Source organism: Patella vulgata, chromosome 6, assembly GCF_932274485.2.
Source record: "Patella vulgata chromosome 6, xgPatVulg1.2, whole genome shotgun sequence".
NCBI classification, from domain to species: Eukaryota; Metazoa; Mollusca; class Gastropoda; family Patellidae; genus Patella; species Patella vulgata.
The window spans coordinates 67,786,784-67,810,879 of NC_065884.2; the positions used below are offsets into that span (position 1 = coordinate 67,786,784).

At 37.9% G+C, this 24,096-nt stretch overlaps 1 protein-coding gene across 1 annotated transcript in view; it reads right to left on the reverse strand.

Annotated features, from left to right (window-relative positions):
- Positions 1 to 4,722: 4,722 nt before the first annotated feature.
- Positions 4,723 to 24,096, reverse strand: part of LOC126824026 (vesicular glutamate transporter 2) — a 121,564-nt gene continuing 102,190 nt past the window's right edge. The window contains exons 10-12 of the mRNA XM_050553129.2: positions 21,417 to 21,527; positions 13,157 to 13,302; positions 4,723 to 12,961 (exon numbers count right to left, since the gene is read on the reverse strand). Coding sequence (XP_050409086.2) covers positions 12,647 to 12,961; positions 13,157 to 13,302; positions 21,417 to 21,527 — 572 coding nt within the window. The 3' untranslated portion in view covers positions 4,723 to 12,646. The remainder of the gene's footprint in view (positions 12,962 to 13,156; positions 13,303 to 21,416; positions 21,528 to 24,096) is intronic.

The following is a 24,096-nucleotide window of genomic DNA, read 5'->3' on the forward strand; positions in this document are numbered from 1 at the left end:
GGGACTAACATATGGTTTAATTTTATTTCAATAATTCGCTTGTGAGTAGGGGTCTTTAGCAGTGGGAGGAAACCGGAGGACCCGGAGAAAACTCACGAGGTTGGACAGGCGACCCTACTCCTTGCCACGTACAACCGGGGATTCGAAACCACGCCAGTCGACTCAATGGCAGACTTTATGGTACAGCGCGCGCACGCTAACCATTCAGCTACCCCCCCCCCCGATTTTCCATAAATAGCCGTTAGTGTTTTAATTCGATTACTCATAGGCGTAGGGGTGAACCGTCCATTTTTCGGGCACAAACAACAGCCTCCCCCCCCTTACGCCTATGGAATTACTAAAAGCCACTCAAAGAAAGACACTATTTTAAATTGGAATGATTGAAAAAGTATAGTACCTATATCATAACCATAAACTCAGGTGGGTGTGATGTGACCTCTCGGTCCGGCAAAACATGGTTTGACCTTTTTTTACAGGCAGTGTGAAGTTAGCTCGATTTCCGTTTTTCGATATTGGTCAATACCGAAAAATGAATATCTCATTTTTCGATATTGAATCCCAAAAAGCAGATTTGATGGATGTATAGCTACAACATGTCTCAAAAACAGATTTGATTAAATAAGTTATCTAAAACGAACTAAAGATATTATAAATGAGGATGCCTGGGCAGTGGATTCACATAAAAAATATTCTTTCTCATTGTTTTTATGATATTGGCGAATATCGGAAAAAGAGTAACGAGTTATTCGTTTTTCGATATTTAAACTTAAATCTCAAAAAAGCAGATTTGATGGATGTATATCAGTGCCTGATATAATCCTAGACTTGTGATTAAAGTCCGAATATCGAAAAAGAGTATCTAATTTTTCGTCATTATCTAATATTAAAAAAAAACAAAAAAACAAAGAGAAAGTGCAGTTTTAATCAAGATTTCTAAAACGAAGTAAAAATACCAAAATGAGGATTGAGAAATGAGGTTTAACATCCACACGACACAAACTAGGTCATTTCGGGACTAACATATGGTTTAATTTTATTTCAATAATTCGCTTGCGCGTAGGGGTCTTTAGCAGTGGGAGGAAACCGGAGGATACGGCTGGCAAAATAGAAATGAAATGAAATGAAATGGGGTTTAACGTCCTACTGTTCTGCTCCTAACCCGGGCTAATGAAGACGGGCATACGCCATACAGTGTGCTATGAGGGAAATTTTGCCCGGGCAGCGACACTATCGCCTACTCTTATATCGAATTCCAACTTTTACGTGCATTCCAATGTATACACGGGCCCTCGGTTTTTCGTCTCATCCGAAGGACTAGACAGCTGTCCTTGTCAGGCCCCCCCGTCCTGCATCACTGACAAGGGGGAACCACGCCGGAAAATCTGGATGAACTTTCTCGGCCAATGCAGGGATCGAACACCCGACCTCCAGGCTAGCGACCCAGCGTCTTACCCACTTAGCCGCGTGATCCCCTTCTTACAAATAAAATTGAAATTTATATCATTCTATTGTACACTCAAACAATCAATAACGTGTAAATAAAGAAAATATATTGTACAATACAGTGTGCAAATAGACTAAAGTCACGAAAACAAAAATTGATCTTAGTAAATCATGTCAAAACTGGGCTAATGTATTATGTAAAGACAATTTTTTTCAGTTGTTGTATATCGTAATTACATACATATCAGTAATTGTTTTATAATAGGCCTACATGGGAAATAAATTTATTGCACGTTGTCTTTTTTATCACACATTTATGGGCAGATAAAATATTCCAGTTGGCGGGGTAAAAAATGAATATTTTTGTATATAAAAATTATCATCCAATTTGGCGGAAGAAATATTGAAAGCCAGTGTGAGCCATGCATTCGTCAATATCAAAAGGAAGGAGAATCTGTATTTTTTGAGTGAACCCACTGCTTAGGCATGGTCTTTAGAAACTTTTTGTTATCAAATGTGTTTTAGAGACTTTCTGTAAATATAATCCATTAAATCTGCCTTTTTTAGATTCAAGTTTGAATATGAAAAAATAAGGAGAAAGAGTATTTTTATGTGAATCCACTGCTCAGACATACTCTTTTATGATATCTTTAGTTCGTTTAAGAAAACTTCTTTAATCAAATGTGTTTTGGAGACAATCTGTAGATATACATCCATCAAATCTGCTTTTTTGAAATTCAGGTTTGAATATCGGAAAACGAGTAATTCGCCAATATATAAAAAAAAACCCAAGCTACTTGTTTTTCGTTATTCGCCAATATCGAAAAACGAGTAGCTCGTTTTTTGGATATTCACCAATATCAAGAAACGAAAATCTAGCTACCTTCACACTGCCTTTTTATAACCCGTACTACGTTCACATTATTTGAACGGTGGACCTACAATTTAGAGTGAAGATGTCAAACATCCATTTTGTACGACAGGTGAAATGGTAATGATATAGTTTTGGGATTATTCCACTTTAAATTGTGAATTCATTTTTTCTGGGCCAATCTGATTAAAATACAGATCTATATTTCGTTTCGTTTTTTTATACTTTCGATGGCCAAAACTACATGAAGATCTGACAAGTTATAGTGGGAGTTCATGTCAGGGGGTCAAACGAGCGGCTTTTGACCCTATGACGTCAGACTTTAAATAATCAATCAGTGTTGACGTTTCTAGTGGTTTACCCAATGTTTCGTGCACCAAAAGGTCAAGAGCTGGCCGTAACAGGTCGTTTCATTGGCTAATCCCTCACATCAGCCAGAACACGTCAATGAGAACAACTCTTCCAGATCCTAGTGTAGTAAAGACAAGAAAAACGAAATTTTGAACTATAAAAACGAAACGAAATAGGATCTGTTTTTTAATCCGATTTTTTCTGTGCATCCTGATATTGTTCTAGTCGTCAATCTGATGAGAGAACCAGACCGCTCTATCTCCACCTGCTTAAGACATAGAACTGTCTGACTCCAAGAATTAAGATACTAATTCTTATGTAATTTTTCCATCTGCAACCACGAAACTCTGTTTTCCTATGGAAGACCTAACTGAGGACAAAATAAATGTTATTATTGAGAAGCCCGTTCAGTTTTGCCGACTGTCACTTACGATGTATTTCAGCAATATATATATTTTCACGCCTTCAGGGCTGAGATGGTTCAACGTATCACTCTTTCAGATGAAACCCTGGATTAAATATATCGTTTCTGTAAATACGTCACAGTGCACCAAATCAGTCCATGTTTCTACTTGTCGGAGTTGCGTTCTGGTCTGATGGAGTTTAAATGCTGATCGGAAAAAAAAGTCAGATTTCATCGTCTCTGCAACAGAATTTCACAGATTTTCGCGGTGGAGGATCCTGGGACATACTCAACCACGACCGTAGAGCCCCCGTCCCGTTCCCACTGACCAGCGGATTTTCCGGCACCCTTAGAGGCATGATATAGTTAAGAGTTTGGTTATGTTGATATATACGGGGAGAGAAAGAGAAATGGGGTTTAACGTCCACTCGACACAAACTAGGTCATTTTGGGACTAACATATGGTTCAATTTTATTTCAATAAATCACTTGCGCTTTGGATCTTTAGCAGTGGGAGGAAACAGGAGGACTCGGAGAAAACCCACGAGGTTAGACAGGCGACCATACTCCTTGTCACTTACAACCATAGAAACGAAACCACGTCAGTTGACACAATGGCAGACCTTATGATACAGCGCGCACACGCTAACCATTCGCCCCCCCCCCCACCCCCAGCATAAAGCTCAAGAATTCCACGCTTAACCTCATGTATGGTTTTTGAGCAAGACGTAGCCACATGTTGCTCCATATATGGTCGAAAGATTTTAATCCAACGGAAATGGGGAAAGCATATGTTGGCCGGCAGTTAGGAGCCCAGTGCTCCTAATCCTGGGACCTTATTCACGAGATCTTAAACTAAAATATATTTCAACAATTCAGCATTTTCATTGGCTAAGAATTAAAATCCTAGTACAAATACTAGCTCTTTAACCAATGAAAAAGAACAAATCTTAAAATATTTTAATTTAAAATTTCGCCCATTCAGACGCTTAAGTTGAACTGGTTTAAAACCCCGGGGATCGTTAAACCAGTTTAATTTTGTTGTCTGAACGCAAATGTGGGGCAAATAAACCAGTTTAGAAACCCCAGCTCGCGACCTGTCTTCGACAAGCCTTTTTATTTTAACTGGTTCATCTTGACCGTCTGAACAGGTTGGCTTAAAATCCCAGGCTTCAGCTCGCTTTGGGCATGCGCAGTATTTTACATTCCTGGGCAAATGGCGGCGCCATGCAGTGCCATTGTTATCGAAAGCGTGCGATAACCGAATAAAGAATATGAAGCTACCCATGCGTAGTTATCTATAACCGCCGACCGTAGAGGTCAGAATAGTTAAACTGGCTTGGCTTATAGTACGTGTGAACACAACACGACCCTGCCTTAAAAACCCAGGTGATTTTGAACCGGTTTTAAAATAAGCGTCAGGGCCCTTATTCACGAAAACTTAAACTAAGATACAATCGAAATTTTAAGAAATACTGCAATTCGATTGGCTGACCAGTAAAATCAATTTGCATATATCCAATGAAGTTGCAGTATTTCTTAAAATTTCGGTTGTAACTTAGTTTAAGTTATCGTGAATAAGTGCCCTGGACGGTATAATAGGCGCTTGATTGTAAGCATAATCTTAAAAAAAATCACAGAACGAGAGTTTATAAGAAATTGATTTTTATTGTAATATCATGTGATATACACACATCATGATCTAAATACTGATGAGAGAAAACCTTAATATGACTTCACCTAACAGTCAAAACTCCTTTTTTTTAAAATAGTGAATTCAATATACATGTATATACACAAAAATATAAAAGTTTTTGAAAAAAAAGAACTTCATTATTTGTCGATTACTAGCTCTTCAGGTAAACAACATTCAGATAATACAAAAATGACTATGACGTCATAGTGACATAGTAACGTAATAGTCCAAGGTCAAACACGTCATAGTCATTGTTGTATTATCTGAATGTTGTTCACCCGAAAAGCTTAATAAAATAAGCGAAAGTGCTAGTAATCAACAAATGATGTAGTTCTTTTTTCAAAAACTTTTATATTTTTGAGTATTTAATAACTAAGAGTAGTTATCTTTAACTTTTCATACACGTATATATTGATAAATACTGGTAACCCCCTTTTTTTTAAATATTGAATTCAATATACATCTATACATTGATAAACACTCGTAATAATTTCAATTTGGGTATCGAGTTAAAACTCAGCTTAACTTGATAAGACACTGAAAAATAACACAACCGTTTATGACGTCATATCCACCTCTTCCACGTCACTACGTGTAATATGACCTTATATAGCACGTAAAATGGCGGACAATAGCACGTTCTGTTAAGGTTCCCAAACGTCCTATGGAATCTCAATAATCAATCTGATTAAAACACAGATCGTATTTCGTTTCGTTTTTTATAGTTCAAAATTTCGTTTTACTTGTCATTACTACACTAGGATCTGGCAGAGTTCTTATAATACCGGCGTTTTGGCTGAAGGGAGGGATAAGCCAATGAAACAGTCTGTTACGGCGACTTCTTGGCGTGCCATGCACGGAACTGTGGGTAAACCACTAAAAACGCCAACGCTGATTGATTAATCAATGTCTGACGTCATGGGGTTAAGAGTTGCTTGTACGACGTCTGACACTATCTTCGAATACAACTTGTCAGATCTTCATGTAGTGTAGGCCATCGACAGTATAAAAAAACTAAACGAAATATAGATCTGCATTTTAATAAGATTGGTCAATAATGTAATAACAAACAATTTAGCAACACAAAACAAAAATTAAAGATGGGTTTCTCCGAAATAATTATTTTTCCCCTCTATTTTGTAATTCGGACAACATATTTTTTTATCATAAAATACAGTTCTTTGGAGGAAGATGAAATTAAAAACATTAACGTATTAATATGCAACAGGCCTTGCCTGAGTAAAGCAAATCCGATTGTTGTCAAATATGAAACCTTCATAATTAAGCCTATCAAGTAATGCAAAAAATTTCGTTTCATGTGAAATTCGAATTGTATGAATATTTGATTCATTTTGTTAAAAATCAACATGTGTGAGAATTAATTAGCTAAAGCGAGATTTGGTACAGGGGACATAACTGACTATGCTGACATGCGCATTGAATGTTTTCCAAGTGTATCCGGTTCCGGTCCGAATGTTTCTTAAGTAAACAGTCTATGACAGTTTCAGTAACACTTACACTCCTGTGTTACACCCCTGTGCTTTGTTTAAGCGTTCGTTCGTTCGTTCCTACAGTTTTACGTCCACTTCCACCAGGGGGTTGGATGGCCGAATGGTTAGCACGCGCGCTGTATCATAAGGTCTGTGATTGAATCAACTGGCGGGGTTTCGATTCCCCAATTGTACGTGACAAGGAGTAGGGTCGCCTGTCCAACCTTGTGGGTTTTCTCCGGGTCCCCCGGATTCCTCCCACTACTAAAGACCCCTACGCGCAAGCGAATGATTGAAATAAAATTGAACCATGTGTTAGTCCCGAAATGACCTAGTTTGTGTCGAGTGGACGGTAAACCCCATCTCTCTCTCTCTCTCCCTCTCTCTCTCTCCACTGCCACCATAGGTGATAGAGGAAGCGAAAAGGAAATGAAATGAAATGGGGTTTAACGTCCTACTGCTCTGCTCCTATACTGGGCTAATGAAGACGGGCGTACGCCATACAGTGTGCTATGAGGGAAATTTTGCCCGGGCAGCGGCACTATCGCCTACTCTTATATCGAATTCCAACTGCCAAGGGATCCTTTACGTGCATTCCAATGTATACACGGGACCTCGGTTTTTTCGTCTCATCCGAAGGACTAGACAACCATAGGAGAAAGGCTTGATCCAGTTGGATTTGTCTTTTAAGACATAGTGTCTTTGCAGGGGAATGCCCAAAGTAAATCTCGTCGAAAGGAAAAAGTTCGGTTTGTTCAAGCACTGCGCTTTGGTCTATATAACAACAGTGGCCTGCAGAGGTTGGCTGGCCCATTAAATATACTACCATCCCCTCCCTACTCGCCATGACAGAACAAACACTAATTAATGAATCCATTTAGAAATTGAATCCGACTTGTCTATCGACGTACCAAGCTTTAATCTAGATAAAAATCATTAAACTAACACAGTTATTTTTCGCTTCATATGTCATGGAACAAATTGCATCCTACTTCTAATTATATATTATTCACTCTACAAATTGAAAACTCCAGTAACAATCTCACAAAAAACAATATGTAACATTGGTAATGAATACCGAATTATTTATTAATAAATAATAATTAACAATCATATTTCACTAAATAATATATAACATTATATTTCGCTTTATGATTCAACTATCAACAATCAAACGAATCAACAATTAAAAATCTTTAGAGACTATATTATATATTATATATATCTACACTACCACATATAATTGTATATGACACAACGACTGATTGTATTCAATTAAAACCAATTAGATTTATAATGAATCACACATAATATGATAAAACAAAAACAATAGTTTTATATGGACCAGGAACGTTGTCCCCACCATCTTGGAATTGTGACGTCATATCAAAATTAGTGTCATGCCATGTTTCATGACGATTGTACTTGAATTGGCGTAGTCGTGGGAGTTTTTCCAAAGAACTAAGCCCCTCGTGCAAAAGAAGAAGAAGAAAATCTCCATTTTCGCGACCAAGAGCTGCGTAGCTACCCCCCCCCCCCCCGTGTCTAAAGCCTCAAGTAATGGCTATATAGAAATAGGAATGCCCCTCAACCAGGCGCCATCTTGCAGAACATTTGGACACACGAATGTGGAGAGAGTTAAGATTTCGTATTCGAGATACAGCTTTAAGGTTTCGTATTTGGGGGGAATTTTTGTTTATTGTTGTGTTTTTGGAGGATTCATAAAAAAACACTTAAGATTCAGCAATCAATTAAATACTGGTCCAAGATCAAAAACACAAAAAAGTTCCTGAACCAAGTACGCACAATAACAGTTGGCATCTATTCTACTTTCATTTTTATATTTTTTTAAAACGGTTTAATATTTTTTTAGAAAACAAAACAAATAATATTTATTGAGAAATTAATTTTACGCACATATGTTTTGCAACACACATTTTAGACCATACAAATATATTCTTGCTTTAATTTTTTTGTATTAAAATGTGCCCCATTGCCAATGCAGTCTCATTACGCATGACAGACAGATTGCGACACAATTATCTTGAAATAATTTTAAGCTTACATTTGTACAAATATCCTGTGCACATTAATGTACTATTGCCACATTAATAACCGTCGCATACCAGGCAATGCCAATTTAAATGGAAAATTTTCACAGTTCACATTACCATTACGATTTATCACCCAGGGTACTATAGTGTTCATCAATCAATCAGTGAAAACATTTCGTCAGTAATAAACAGTAATTGTATATTCCATAGTCAGCAATTGTATTCCGTATTCAATAGTCAGCAATTGTATTCCATAGTCAGCAATTCAGCAATTGTATTCCATAGTCAGTGACGGTGCATCAACAATCTATGTATGTAATTTTCATTTGAAATAAGCGGGAAGATTGTCTTAGGAGAAAAAAATCTTTATAGTGAGAACGCGTTTGATTGAATTTATCACAAATGTTCATTTTCCCCCTTGATCAATCAACCTAGGAAATATCATTCCATAGTTCACAATATATAAATCACAATTTAAAAATCAACCCATATCAGATTTAATAATTCACATTTTAATAATTCACATTTTAATATTTCACATTTTAATAATTCACAAATTTATAATTCACAATTTAATAATTAACAATTCAATAATTCACAATTTAGTAACTCACAATTTAATGATTCGCAAAATAAAAGTTCACAAATTAGTAACTCACAATTTAAAAATTCACAAATTAGTAATTCACAAATTTAAGAAACAAATCGTTCACAAAAATCAACAATTTTATAACCATTTAATACAATTGTTAAACTATAATAAATTGAGAAACTGAAAGTAGCAGGAATCCTTTACGAAGCACACATCACATGCGTGTAAAACAAACGGCTAAATATTACCAATAGCAATTAACGAAATCAATATTTTCAAATTTTTATTCATGAATCAATTTCATCTGTGATTAAATCTATTGTGATATTCAATTTTCACATTAATTTGATATTAAAATAATGAAGGTGTTGTTTGTCGGGCATTAAACTCACTTAGAATAGATTAGAATCAATCAATTATATAATTGTTTTCTAAAGCCCTACATTATGTCCAAAAGTCATTTCTAAGCGCTTTACAAAACTCTCACAGTTTGCGTAATAGCACAGTTAAATTGGTAAAAAGACGAGTTTTCAATGCTGTCTTAAAACCAGCGAAACGTTTTCAAAAACAAAAATGTACAACAATTTATGTATAAGAAAGGGCTAGGGATCCTGCTTTTTTTTTTGGGGGGGGGGGGGTCCTGCTTTGGGTAAGGAGGGAGTGTTTTCCTGCACGTTACCGAAGAAGCAGAACAAACGAAGGGAGATGCGATCGAAAATAACAATTTTCTGTTTCTTTCAATGGCACATTTACATTTTCTGAAAGTGCCTTTAAAATATACAATTTTAATATGTATTTTAAAATAAGTATAGTATATATTGTAAGTAATGATTTATACACATTTGAATGTTATATATATGTTTTTATATATATAGTTATAAATGGCTTATAATATGTCCATTCTACATTGTAATGGGTTATACACATTTTAAAGTAATATATACAGACACAGATGGAATTCGATATAAGAGTAGGCCGTAGTGCCGTTGTCCGGGCAAAATTTCCCTCATAGCACACTGTATCGCGGATGCCCGTCTTCATTAGCCCAGTCAGAGCAGAGCAGTGGGGCGTTAAACCCCATTTTGAGTCATTTCCTTTATTAATACTAAAGGGATTGAACCATTTATTCTACTTTTACAATATTGTAGTTTGCAAGAGATTAACAAACCCTTAAATGACGTACAGATACTTTAAAGGGATTAGATTACAACCCCTACTAGGCTATATCTATTTACCCTATTTACATCTCCATAAATAATTTAAATATATATACATAAACAAATCGAGATATCAATATACAACGCTAATCACGTGTCCAGCAATAACCTCCTGGGGCCTGTTTCAAAAATTTTAACTAAGATAAAATCCGAATTTTAGTAATTTGATTTGATATTAGATTGAAGTATCTACTAAAATTTGGAGTTTATGTTTAGTTAAGATTTCGAGAAACAGGGCCCAGAACATAACACAAAGTATTAGATAAGGCCAAAAAAAAAAAAAAAAGAATAAAATAAAATAAAATAAAATAAAAAATGTCAATTACCTGTGTTAACGGTGACGCGACCCTAACTATACATGTATTCCTTTTTTTCCCAGGTGCCATAAATCGTCTTGGCGAGATTTTCTTCAGACAAATTCCAACACGGAAATTTCCGTATTAACTAGCTACAGCGTGAATCGGCATTGCTTCAAGAGCCTTATTCAGTAATCAAGCAATAAATACTATTACTAGGGGAAAAAATAATAAAAGTATTTAAAATTACACGACTAGGGCTTTTAGCTAGTATCAATGTGGGTTATTAAAATTAATTAATTTCATTTACACTACAAAACCCTCGAAAACAAACCCACAAGTAAAAGATTTTCCGACCGACTGCCCGTCCGACCCTTTAACCACAATCACAGGCATTGTTTTTTTGGCCTTATATAAACACTTTAATATACATCGCCCAATGAATAATATCAATGGTGCTTTGTATAATTTTAAAATATTGTTGTTCAGGACAGATTCAAACACATCCAGCATCAGTACAATAAAGTTAATGGCACATATTTTTTCGTCTTAACATACGACTCCTATATTTCTTAAAGAAACGTTTATTTGACAGGCATAGAAGCCAGACGAACCAAGATGGCGGAATACCTTACAGAAGATTATCTTCATGTCAGTGCGAGCCGTGAACATTAAGAGTGCGGATCGCAGTAAATCAAATTATCGGGATGATTACTAAGTTCTGTAACGTACAGTGATACGAAACTATTCAATAAAAGCGACATTATTAAGAAAAACTCGCTCGAGAAGGCCACCTGATCCCTTTTCCCGCCATTAATACGTTACGTCTGCAATTATCGGTCACGTGACCCCCACGGCTGTATACAAAAGTTTGATTGGGAAAGATACTGTTGGCGAAATTCAGTTAAGGAAATTGTCGATTGGTCTTGGTAATCTTGTTTGTCCGCGAATAGTACACAGGGAAATAAGATTTATCCAGTATAGCATTTCTCGTTCAATAGACAGCGTGGGGTTAATGGATTTAAAAAGAAAATGTAATGCAATCTTCTAGCCATCTACGACGATCACAAAAGCTCCGTAAAGAAAATCTAATTCTATTCTAATACATCATGCGTTTGTGGTAAGTTTCAATCTGCTAATGTAGTGTAACCTACACATGCCTACTGAAGGTCATCGATTATTACTTGTACTGGTCTTGAACCCGGCCCAAGACGTGGCCTTTTGGGTCCACGAATTATTTTTTTTGTTTTATTCAGCAGACTTTTGTTCATACATCAAAAACTGTTTAAATTTAGAAAAAAAAACATCCTTTAAACGGCGGGTATATCAATATTATTAAGAAAAATTTACAATTTCGTTTCTTTTCTGATTTTGAACAATTTCCCATGAGCATGACCTTCCGCTACGACGATTTTCATATATATCAGAAAATCGTATTCGAAACCGCTCTGAATCTATCCATATAGTCTTTGTCATAATTCACAACAATAAGCAGCCCTGTATATCAATCAATCGAATGATCGAAACACCGCCGACTTCAAACAAAAACTTTTCGGGACATAAAATTAAGAATGGTAAATTAAGTGTTTGATATTAAGGGTCATCCAAACAATTTATTAATAATTTCACTCCTCGGGTGCGTTAAATGCTCGATTATTTTACTGTGTAGGCCCCTTACCCTTTGACAATCATTATGGTGGTCTGGTGTAGCCAAATAGGTTGATTCCACGATCCATAGTTTGATTCTGCTCATTCAAGTTCCGGGGCTAACACAGTGTAGGCTACGAAATTATTTCAATAATTCGGATGAGCGTTGGAGACCCCGAGAAAACCCACGAGATGGGCCAGACGATCCTACTCCTTGTCACGTACGACAACGCTGCTTGAGTCAATGACAGTCCTTCTGATATAAAGCGCAAACGATAGCCCACTCGAACCCACCCCGCTTAATTCGAAGAGAGTTGAATAATAATAATAAAAAATCAAACACCCGATTAACCCCTTCCATATTTTTCTATCGATGTTAATGATTGGCCCGTATACCAGTAAACTTTCATGGATTTCGTCCATACTGGAATTTTGTAAATTGTAATAATATATTATAAGCCATCGTGTCAATATGATTTGTTCAGCAATGTATTCGAATGAGATCAGATTTGTTTATAAGATATGTCAGTAAACACAAACGATAATTTCAGATATATTTTTAAATGCCTAGAATAGTAAATTAATCTCAAAAATCTCCACCGCCATCTTTCATGTAGCTATCTTTAGATTCCTTCTGGACCAATTCTTCCCTAGTTTCGTAAACAGGCGATTGGTTGGGCGATGTGTTGTAATCGATTGATTCATTTTGCATGGCTCCGTACTTTTTGTAGGTGAAATTGTTGCTGTCGGGATGAAGAATTTGTTCAGGGCGCCATGTTTCTTCAGCAGGCGGATCCGCCCAGGGCTGCTTCTCACCGGAAGCGAATATGGCGTAGAATACGACTCCAGTGAAATGGATCATGCTGGCAATTAGAAAAACATACTGCCACTCTCTTGTCGCCTGTAATGAAGAACAGGGGCATTTTAAAAATTTAATTTGAACGTTTATTTTTGCCAATTTGAAAATCTTTGAAACCTTGGCAAAATGATAAGCATTAATTTATTTATCGATTTAGTATTTTAATATTCAACATATCCTGCAAAATAATTACAAAATTCAACCCTTTTCAGATAAATTTCACCAAACAGTACTTACAGTTTCAAAATCTCGCTCTTGGCCTTTAGTAATACTTTGTACAACAATAGGGCACAGCATACCGGACAGTGTACCAACACTATTAGACAGTCCCATTAATATACTAGCATACCGAGGTGCAATATCTAGATGGTTTACATTAAATCCTGAAAAACATCGAATTATAAACATTAATATACTGGCATATGGAGGTTCAAAATGAAATGAAATGAAATCGGGTTTAACGTCCTACTGTTCTACTCCTGTACTGGGCTAATGAAGACGGGCATACGCCACACAGTGTGCTATGAGGGAAGTTTTGCCCGGGCAGCGGCACTATCGCCTACTCTTATATCGAATTCCAACTGCCAAGGGATCTTTTACGTGCATTCCAATGTATACAGCGTCTTAACCACTTAGCCACCGTGGCTCCCTGAGAAACGAGAGTAACTACATACAGTGAAAGATACATTATGGGAGATTAGATAAAGAGCTGACAGTTATCACTATAATAGTTAAAAAATAGATAATGTAATGGGAATTTGCTGAAAATTCCAGTCAAATTGGTCCACTCTGAACCGAGGTTTTAGCGATTGAATTTTCGGCCTAGCCTCGATCATCATTACTAAAGTCGGTACGACAAAAAACATAGTACCGATTATCCATTTTTTGATTTAATTATCAATGAGCGTTAAGCAGCAGATCGGATCCTAATCTAGTAAATATAGGACACTAGCGATGACATCAAGAGTTGATTATGGTCTGGATAAGTTAATTAATGTATAATTAATAATTTAGATAACATTTCTGGCCTAAAGAAAGGCGTGCAATTGGCAGATTTAGCTCTTGCATTAAATGTATGTTTAAGGTTCAAAGCCACTTTTATAATCATTATACCAACACAGCAGGAAACACAATACATACATTGCAAACATCAAAACAAACTGTTAATGGATTCTACTGAGCTTTAAATCTTCTTAAGAAAATATCCACAACCATTCTATCTACTAAATAATATCAAGTTCTTAATCTCGTAACTCCATACTTGATGCGTTAAGCTGATCACTTGTATAAGGTATTGTCAGATTAAAGGTATTTTAGACGCCCACAATACAGCTACTATAAAGAGGGATTTGGTGTAAGGGTCATAGAGAAGGATTTGTATCCAGACCGCTACCGGTTCGAGACGCGATCAAGTAGTCCTTCGAGTTCTCGCGTTCTTGACTTAAGACAGCCAATCTCTTAATTCCCTTATATGGAGACCGATTAGGTTCGTGTAAGCAATTACACAAAAATAAAAATGTTGAAATCTTTCTAAGATTTGGCCACCGTAAACCATTGACTCTAATGTGAATGTTAACTCTTGTCTCTTTATGGGGGTCACGGTGGGTAAGTCGATGGCTCGCTGTCTAGTCGCTCGGATGGGATGGAAAACCGAGGCCCTGTGTACACATGGGCGTGCACGTAAAAGATCCCTTGACAGTTGGAATTTGATATAAGAGTAGGCCGTAGTGCCGCTGTCCCTCATAGCATACTGTATTAGCTCAGTTCGGAGCAGAACAGTAGGACGTTAAACCCCATTTCATTTCATTTCGTCTCTTTACCCGGATCTACCCTTTCTCCAAATTTCTGTTTCAAAGGGGGAAACGAGAAAGAATATTAATTACTTTTGCACTACAGTTGGGACTAACATATGGTTCAGTTTTATTTCAATAATTCGCTTCCGCGTGGGGGCTTTTAACAGTGGGGGAACCGGAGGATCTCAAGAAAACCCACGAGGTTGGACAGGCGATCCTACCCCTTGGTTAGTACAAGCGATCCTACCCCTTGGTTAGTACAAGCGATCCTACCCCTTGGTTAGTACAAGCGATCCTACCCCTTGGTTAGTACAAGCGATCCTACCCCTTGGTTAGTACAAGCGGGGAATCGAAATCACGCCACTTGACTCGTTAACAGACTATTGATCCAATGCGCACGCTACCCCCCCCCCCCCACCCGGTTTCTAGAAATAAAGGTAATGATTGTGTAGAACTTTAAGTATAACGCTGGGGTTTAACGTCCACTCAGCAAAAACTAGGCCTGCTTCTGCATCCGGTGATCCGCCCCAAACCCCCACCCTTACTAAATACTCCTACACGCAAGCGCATTGTTGAAATAAAATCGTGCCATATTACAGTCCCGAAGTGGACTTTAAACCCCATTTCGGTCGCTCTCTCTCTTTCCATTAACCGAGACAGCCAGAGAAAATAAAATGTCTGAACATTAATAGTGCAACGTGTACCTATTATCAATAAACGTACCGAAAAATAAATCTTTCAATTATTCAAAATCGATCGTCAAGACAACCGGAAGTAAACAACATGTCTAAACTACCCACACATTAAAAAATACAACACGTGGTTCATTAGTCTGTTTACATTTTATCTTTTGAAATAACTGTATCGAAATATTAAATCTCGACATAAAATCTCTCCAGCTGTGAAGCCGATTCGAAAGAATAATTGATAACGTAAAAAGTTGACATGCAATTTCTCGGTTGAAGGGATTCTGTCGTTCAGCTATTCGTTTCGGTTCTCGCATTCTCTGTTTTACTGACAACCCGTCGGTAAGCTGACGTTTTCTCTCCATTAAGGAACAGCCAAGCAGTAAATCAGACTTCAATCCGTGAAAATAAATATTTACAGTTGAACTAGATTTGAGGTTGTTCGGTTTACTTTTTATTTATTTTTTTTAGGTCTTTTTTTTTGCGGGGGTGGGGGTGGGTGAGGCAGAGTTGGTCTTATTCAGAATGGGTCATATCACTGAGTCATGGTAGTAAAACTTATATCATAGTTAGATAAGCGCTTTCTCTGAGGTCCACTTAGCGTCGATACGATTCATGAAATTACATTTATCTCTTCTAGATTCATTCGCTTCACTTTTTAATTTACGCAATTGCCAGACCAGCAGACGACCGGTGAGACATTATGAAACAGAAGAAAATATTATGACAATCTCTGATTCGTTGATAATCTCTATGGATATCGCTTGATGCCAGTCTGATTTCGTCCATGAGTTAAAATGTTCACATTAAGTGATTATTTGATGGATTCAGATAACGCTCCATTACATGTAGCAACCAGGCTTGAGGAATGGTTAATTACGCGTGGCTTGTAACATGGCCGCTCATACAGATTGCATTTAATGGCGCTAGACAACTCAATGCGAAGATAATGGATGACGTCAGTGAAGCGGAAAGGCAACATTAAATATTTGTAACGTAATGTGCATGTATGTTTCGATCGTGGGTATTTTTTTCATCTGCTTGACATGTTTTTTTCGCAATTGAACTATGGATGTGTTTAGTGTTAATAATAAGGTGACAAGTTAGGTGACAGCGGGGGGCTCTTATACATAGGGGATTGATAGGATCTAAATCTATTTGTTAAGGCCAGCTCAATACCATTCTTGTAACTGAATAATATGTCCAAATCTTTATTCTGGTCAACAAATTGTACTATTACACAATATTCCAATTAATTGATGATACAAATTTCATCTTAACACACCTAATTTAAAAAATTGGAAAAATTCAACTAAATGATTTAAAAAGCCTGACGTAAAGCTTTTCAAATGTTACTTGGATTTAAAAATATTGTTGAACCCTCTGGGCAAGTAAAATAGGATTTAATGGATAATTTACACAACGGGTAGGACACTTAAACATCTAGTACTTAGAATATGGCTATTTTCTTATTTTCTGGAGCTGTCAAGCCAGCAAGAATGTTTATTGTCCCTTTAAATTGGTTAGCTAACATAAGGTTTATAATCCTTGAGTGGCATTTAGTGATTGAGCACATTAAAAAACACAACACAATTTATATGGAATACAATCACTGGTTTATATACATATAGCACAATTTATATGGAATACAATCACTGGTTTATACACATATAGCACAATTTATATGGAATACAATCACTGGTTTATACACATATAGTACGACGTCCCAACAAGTATTCTCTTATCGTTACCAAGTACAAATGATTAGTACTTGATAACGATAAGAGAATACTTGTCGAAACGTCAGGCTATATGTGTATAAACCAGTGATTGTATCCATATAAATTGTGTTGTGTTTTTTAACATGAGGTTTGTTTACAGCGGTACTATGGAAGCCTGTTGCGGCCATTTTATATTAACATTTCACAGCGAGAAGTTGAGGGGCAAAGGATATAGAAGTTGAGGATGAAGGAGCGAAAAATTAAAATTTCAAACAGGTCGCAACGGGTTTCCATAGTTTACAGAAAGCAAAATTATTGAGAGATAGACAGCGGTCATTATTCAAGATCTCTTTACAGATGTGACATCATCCTTTGATGTTGGCAATGTGCCAAGCGTACATTATTTAATATTAGTTGAAATATTGGACCTGCGTGACGTATTTCATTGAAATGCACGTGCTGGATATTGTCTATATTTTAAATTGTTTAATGGTCTCGTGCATATATTACTTAACGTCTCGCCCTCGACCATTAAACTACACCGGATGTAAGTAAAAGACCCCCCCCCCTCCCAAACAGCTCTGAACGTTGGTCTATTTTGATAAGTTTCAAGAAACGTGATGTATGCTGTTTTTCGCGTTTTAAGGTATTTTATAACCGACTATTGTTTGTCAAAGCTACTTTGTCAGTGGTCCTTTAAAACCTCAAGACTAAGGAAAGGATCAGCTTTTCTAAAATAAACCCCACAGTAAATGTTGTGCAAATTATAGAAAAGGTCACGATGGGGTCTCTGAGTGTAAGTCAATGGAATGGCCTAGCTAGTAATGAGGTCGTCTAACAGGAAACTGTGTTGCAAGGACAAAACGAAAACTGTTTCAACCGGTACATTGTTACCCGTAACAAAGTCTTTCCGTGACAAAGTTTGAACAGAACTCTATCTAATCACGACTCTGTTTACGTTCACCAATCTCAACAGAGAACATTTTTCGTGACTATTGTTCTGTAGTTAGCAAATCTCCGATTACCAGCCAGTGAATATAACGTCGTATTGATCGCTAACGCTTACAATAAACTCCCTTAGATCCGCCATATTGATTTTTTCCCATAGTGCAACGCATATTGTATTGACTTGTCCCATCATGCAATGCGTTATCAGATCCCCGACTTCATTCAGTCGTTATTGAAAAGTGGGTGCTTTAACAAACTAGAAATCTTCGAGTACATTTCCGTCTTTGACAAAAATCTCCGTTGTGGGTTCACTGTTTGAATAAATTCTCGGCTTTTTATCATCCAGTATTGATTGCGATTTTCTGAGATTTCTTGCTCTTTTGTGCCGCGTAAGAACTTCCTGCCCTAGAATGTTTTGTAAATAACCCATCAGACATCATTTGTTTTATAGAGAATTGTATTGAAACCAGTGACTGGGTGTAGAAGAAAAGACAGATGAAGCTAACCATTGTTCTATGTTTTACAGGACAAAATGCATTTAATATATCAGCTTCTTTCTTTTGTCAGATATTGAGCGCCATTTTGAAATATTTACGATAAACATGGTCGGTTTGACTTACCTCGGCGACATCGGGAATATGGGCACCCTGTTGATTTCAACTTACTGAATTACGAAAACACTAGAACATATGGGCGCACTGGTGATTTCGACTTACTGAATAATGAAAATACTAAAACATATGAGCGCACTGGTGATTTCGACTTACTGAATTACGAAAACACTTGAACATATGGGCGCACTGGTGATTCCGATTTACAGAATTACGAAAACACTAGAACATATGGGCGCACTGGTGATTTCGATTTACGGAATAACGAAAACACTAGAACATATGGGCGCACTGGTGATTTCGATTTACGAAATTACGAAAACACTAGAACATCTGTAACGAATTCACTTTTTTCGATACGTGTTCAAGATATTGTATACTGAGAGTATACGATAACGACGACGAATGATGCATGAGCTTAAAGTAAATCTAGTTAAAAGACGCCTGCACCCCCCCCCTTCCCAATCCCCCACCCCCGTCCTACTTCCCGTCATTTCACTATACACCCACTATCAATATATGTATTATATTGCTAACGTTCGAGTGGTAAACTTCTAAACAATAGAGTAACTATACAATTGTTTAAGGGAATAAGAACAAACAACTTTACGTAATCGTAGTGAGGCAACTGGTAGGTTTGTTTACAAGTTAGTAACGTGTTTCTATTGATTTGGGAGCTTAACAACTCAAAGATATATATACCAAAGAAAACATGCAGTTCTTTAGTTACAATTACTTTTTATATTTCAGTTTCTAGGGATTTGTTATTTTCATTTTAACTTTATTCTGTAATAAGTAATGTATTTTTATCATAGGTTTACTAACTATATACATTTTAGAAACCTGACCGGGCCCCAAGTTCACAAAGCTTTCTCGGTTTCTCGTACCATCCAAACAACTAGACAAGATTCCACGAGTCAGTCCCTCGTGTACGCTCGTACCACCACTAACAAGTTGGAAGCAGGCTTAATAAATCCTGAGATTCTTCAATTCAAACTGGGAACCTGGGGCCTGTTTCACGAAATTTTAACTAAGATAAAATCCAAAGTTTAGTAATTTGATTGGTTAAACATACATTATGCAAGAGCAAAATCTGCTTATTACAAGTCTTTCTTTAGGCCTGAAATATTATCTAAATTATCAATTAGACATTAATTAACTTATCCAGACCATAATAAACTCTCGATGTCAAGGCTAGCCTTCGATGTTGGCTGGATTAGATTCCTATTATGCCGCTAACGGCCATTGCCAATTAAATCAGAAAAAGTGGATAATCGAGACTATGCTGTTATATTAATGATTTTAGTAATGATGACCGAGACTATGCAAAAATTTCACCCGCTTCTTTCTCGGCTCATAGTGGATCACGAGGAACAGGGTCCTGGCCATGAGTTCACACAACATTCTCAGACTTAAGTTGAGAATTTACTCAACTTTCAATCACTGTTTACGAGATATATCCTTGATCCAGAAACCCAAAACTTTGCACATAGTTTCTTATTAATGTATTAGATACATTAAAACAACAAAAGTTTTCTAAAGGGCTATATCTATCTATCTATCTATCTATATATATATATATTTGTGACTGTCGTTTGTCTGTCTGTCTGTCTGTCTGTTCGGGGTTGGCGGCTACACAAGGTCTGCCCCGACTCTGAAATTTGGGGTATAGGGGTAGCTCGGACCGGGGAGTAACATAGGCCAGGTGGCTTTAGTCTACCACTTCCGGTTTCGGAGTTATGACCCCCGAGCGAAGTCTGTCTGTTCGGGGTTGGCGGCTACACTAGGTCTGCCCCGAGTCTGAAATTTGGGGTATAGGGGTAGCTCGGACCAGGGAATAACATAGGCCAGGTGGCGTTAGTCTACCACTTCCGGTTTCGGAGTTATGACCCCTGAGCGAAGTCTGTCTGTTCGGGGTTGGCGGCTACATCTGCCCCGAGTCTGAAATTTGGGGTATAGGGGTAGCTCGGAGTAACATAGGCCAGGTGGCGTTAGTCTACCACTTCCGGTTTCGGAGTTATGACCCCCGAGCGAAGCCGGTCTGTTCGGGGATGGCGGCTACACAAGGTCTGTCCCGACTCTGAAATTTGGGGTATAGGGGTAGCTCGGACCGGGGAGTAACATAGGCCAGGTGGCGTTAGTCTACCACTTCCGGTTTCGGAGTTATGACCCCCGAGCGAAGTCTGTCCGTTCGGGGTTGGAAGCTACACTAGGTCTGCCCCGAGTCTGAAATTTGGGGTATAGGGGTAGCTCGGACCGGGGAGTAACATAGGCCAGGTGGCGTTAGTCTAGTCTACCACTTCCGGTTTCGGAGTTATGACCCCCGGGCGAAGCCGTTCTGTTCGGGGTTGGCGGCTACATTAGGTCTGCCCCGAGTCTGAAATTTGGGGTATAGGGGTAGCTCGGACCGGGGAGTAACATAGGCCAGGTGGCGTTAGTCTACCACTTCCGGTTTCGGAGTTATGACCCCCGAGCGAAGCCGGGTATCCTGCTAGTTTTAGTTAAAATAAAGCGGACAATTTTGAGTAAATTCTTAACTTAAGTCTGAGAATGTTTTGTGAATTATGGGCCAGTTATTCCCGTATTTCGTTCCATATCCGTTTGTGAACACTGGGCCAATTATTTTCGTATTTAGTTCCAGAGCCGTTCTGTGAACCCTGTGCCAGTTATTTTCGTATTTAGTTCTAGATCCAGAGATCTTCTCCTTATAGTATTATAATTATGTATTATATACTTACCAGAAATAGCGAAACCGCTGAATCCGACTGCGAGTGTTAAACATACAACCGACGTAGTAGTATCTCGGGCAAACGCAACACCAAGTAGAAACACTGCTTCCATTCCAAATCCTGAAAAATAAATATTGTATCTATAAAGTCACGGTGATTAAAACTCTGTTAGTTTATAGTAGAATTTAGGCCTAGGAGAGAGAGAGAGAGAGAGAGAGATGGGTTTAACGTCCACTCGACACAAACTAGGTCATTTCGGGACTAACACACGGTTTATTCTTATTACTATAATTCCCTTGCGCGTAGAGGTCTTTAACAGTGGGAGGAAACCGGAGGACCCGGAGAAAACCCACGAGGTTGGACAGGCGACCCTATACTCCTTGTCACGTACAACCGGGGAATCGAAACCACGCCAGACCTTATGATACAGCGCGCACGTGCCAACCATTCGGCCATCCAGCCCACACTATTATATATAGCAGTATAAGAAATGGTGGGTTATGGTAGTTTATATAGTAGAATCTAGGCCTACTATTCCATACAGCAGTATAAGACATGTGGGACATTTTAGTCTATATAGTAGAATCTAGGCCTTCTATTCTATACAGCAGTATACGAAATGGTGGGATACGGTAATCTCTGTGCAATTTCCTTCGCTCTCAGAAAACAGATCTCTAACTTCCTTTTTTTCAACATAGCACTTTGAATATGCCTAATTTATAATCGATCAGGGGGGGGGGGCACGTGGCTAAGTGGGTAAGACGCTGGTCCGCTAGCCTGGAGGTTGGGTGTTCGATCCCTGCATTGGCCGAGAAAGTTCATCCAGATTTTCCGACGTGGTTTCCCCTTGTCAGTGATGGAGGACGGAGGGCCTGACAAGGACAGCTGTCTGGTCGTTCGTATGGAACGAAAAACCGAGGTCCCGTGTACAAATTGGCGTGCACGTAAAAGATCCCTTGTGAGTTGGAATTCAATATAAGAGTAGGCCGTAGCAAAGCTGCGCGGGCTAAATTTCCCTCATAGCATACTGTATGGCATATGTCCGTCTTCATTAGCCCAGTTTAGGAGCAAAACAGTATAGGACGTTAAACCCTATTTCATTTCATTTCATAATCGATCAATGACCGGAAAGCAACACAATAATTTAGCATTGTAGTTTTTGTTTTTCCCCCTTGATTTGATCTGGTCCTTTTCGATGCCCATGTGTACGTGACAAGGAGTAGGGTCACCTGTCACACCTCGGGAGAGGAGGGGGGACTCCGCCGCGGTTTCCTCCCACTGCTAAAGACACCTACGCGCAAGCGAATTATTGAAATAAGCTTGAACTATAATGACCTAGTGGATGTTACTCTCTCTCTCTCCTTTTCTCTCTCTCTCTCTCTCTCTCTCTCAGATATAACGCCTCGTTAGGGGAAGTTACATTGTTAACATATTTACTTATTTCTGTATAATCTTTATTTAATTGGAAACATTTGTTGATTTCATAACCCCCAAACTGCTTCCTATCTTTCGATATAAGTTGGTCTATTTTAATTATATTTTTTTTAAAACGTAAAATATTATCAAAAGTAAAACATATTAAAACTGGTGTGATCATGTGTTGGGGAGGTTTTATCAGAAGATGAAACCTCCATAATCGTATTATTATTTTATCGTTCAGGGAGAGATTACATGGCCGTCTTATGAGATAGTGTTATAATTGGCTTTAAGCAGAAAAGAAAACAAAAAGTCATTGCCAGTGATTATAGAAGGCAGCTTATCTCAGCGGTTACTCGAAGGTTGGTGTAAAAAGTGGGATTGAGATAACGCGAAAAACGCCACGAAAAATTCATTAAATGGCTTCAAGTTAGCAAGTTAGAGAACGGGTCTTAGAAGTTGTCGTGGCGAAATTCATTAAATGAGTAGGAATGAGATGAAGACAGAGCTATAACACCCCAGGACGTACAGACATTGCTTCGTGCAACTTTAATTAGCTTCACTGCGATTAATAAATGGTCAATAAAGCGGATTTAAGTCAAGCACGCAGAGGGACCTAAAGCGAAACGAAAAGCTTGTAAGTCGGTGAACGGGGGAATCGTCAGATCTACGATCATTGGCCAGAAGCACAGATGAGAAACCAACTCAATTAAATTAGAGAATGGCTACTGGAAATGAAAAACGGGATCTTATTGATACCAGCACGAAATGTTGCTTAGTCCCAGATCTCTGTCTTCTCAACGACGTGATTTCATGCAACTTTTTTCCTCGTGGTTCCAAATAGGAGCAATGGCAGACGGAAGAATACGCGGACTTGATCAAAAAGTCTGTAAACTATGGCCACGGTCTCGTATTATCTCATTTAGATGTCACGTGGTGTGTGAATTGATTTATGATGTGAGAACAATGTTATAAAGGTCGATTGTTTGGTGGTCGGACAGAAGCACGTGACCCTTTCAGACTAATTACTAATCAGTTATTTTCACATTCATAAACATTAACAAAATTTCCAGAATAACGCCGCCACCATTGCTATCAGTAGATCAGAATCTGAATCTATATCCGACTTTTGGATCGATATATCATTTAATTTATCATGTCATTGGTTTGTCATCGAGATTTTCCGGTGTGGTTTCCTCTTGTCAGTGGTGCAGGATGGAGCGACATGTACTAAGCAGAGTATGCTTACATTTTTTTTAAATTAAAAAAGTTC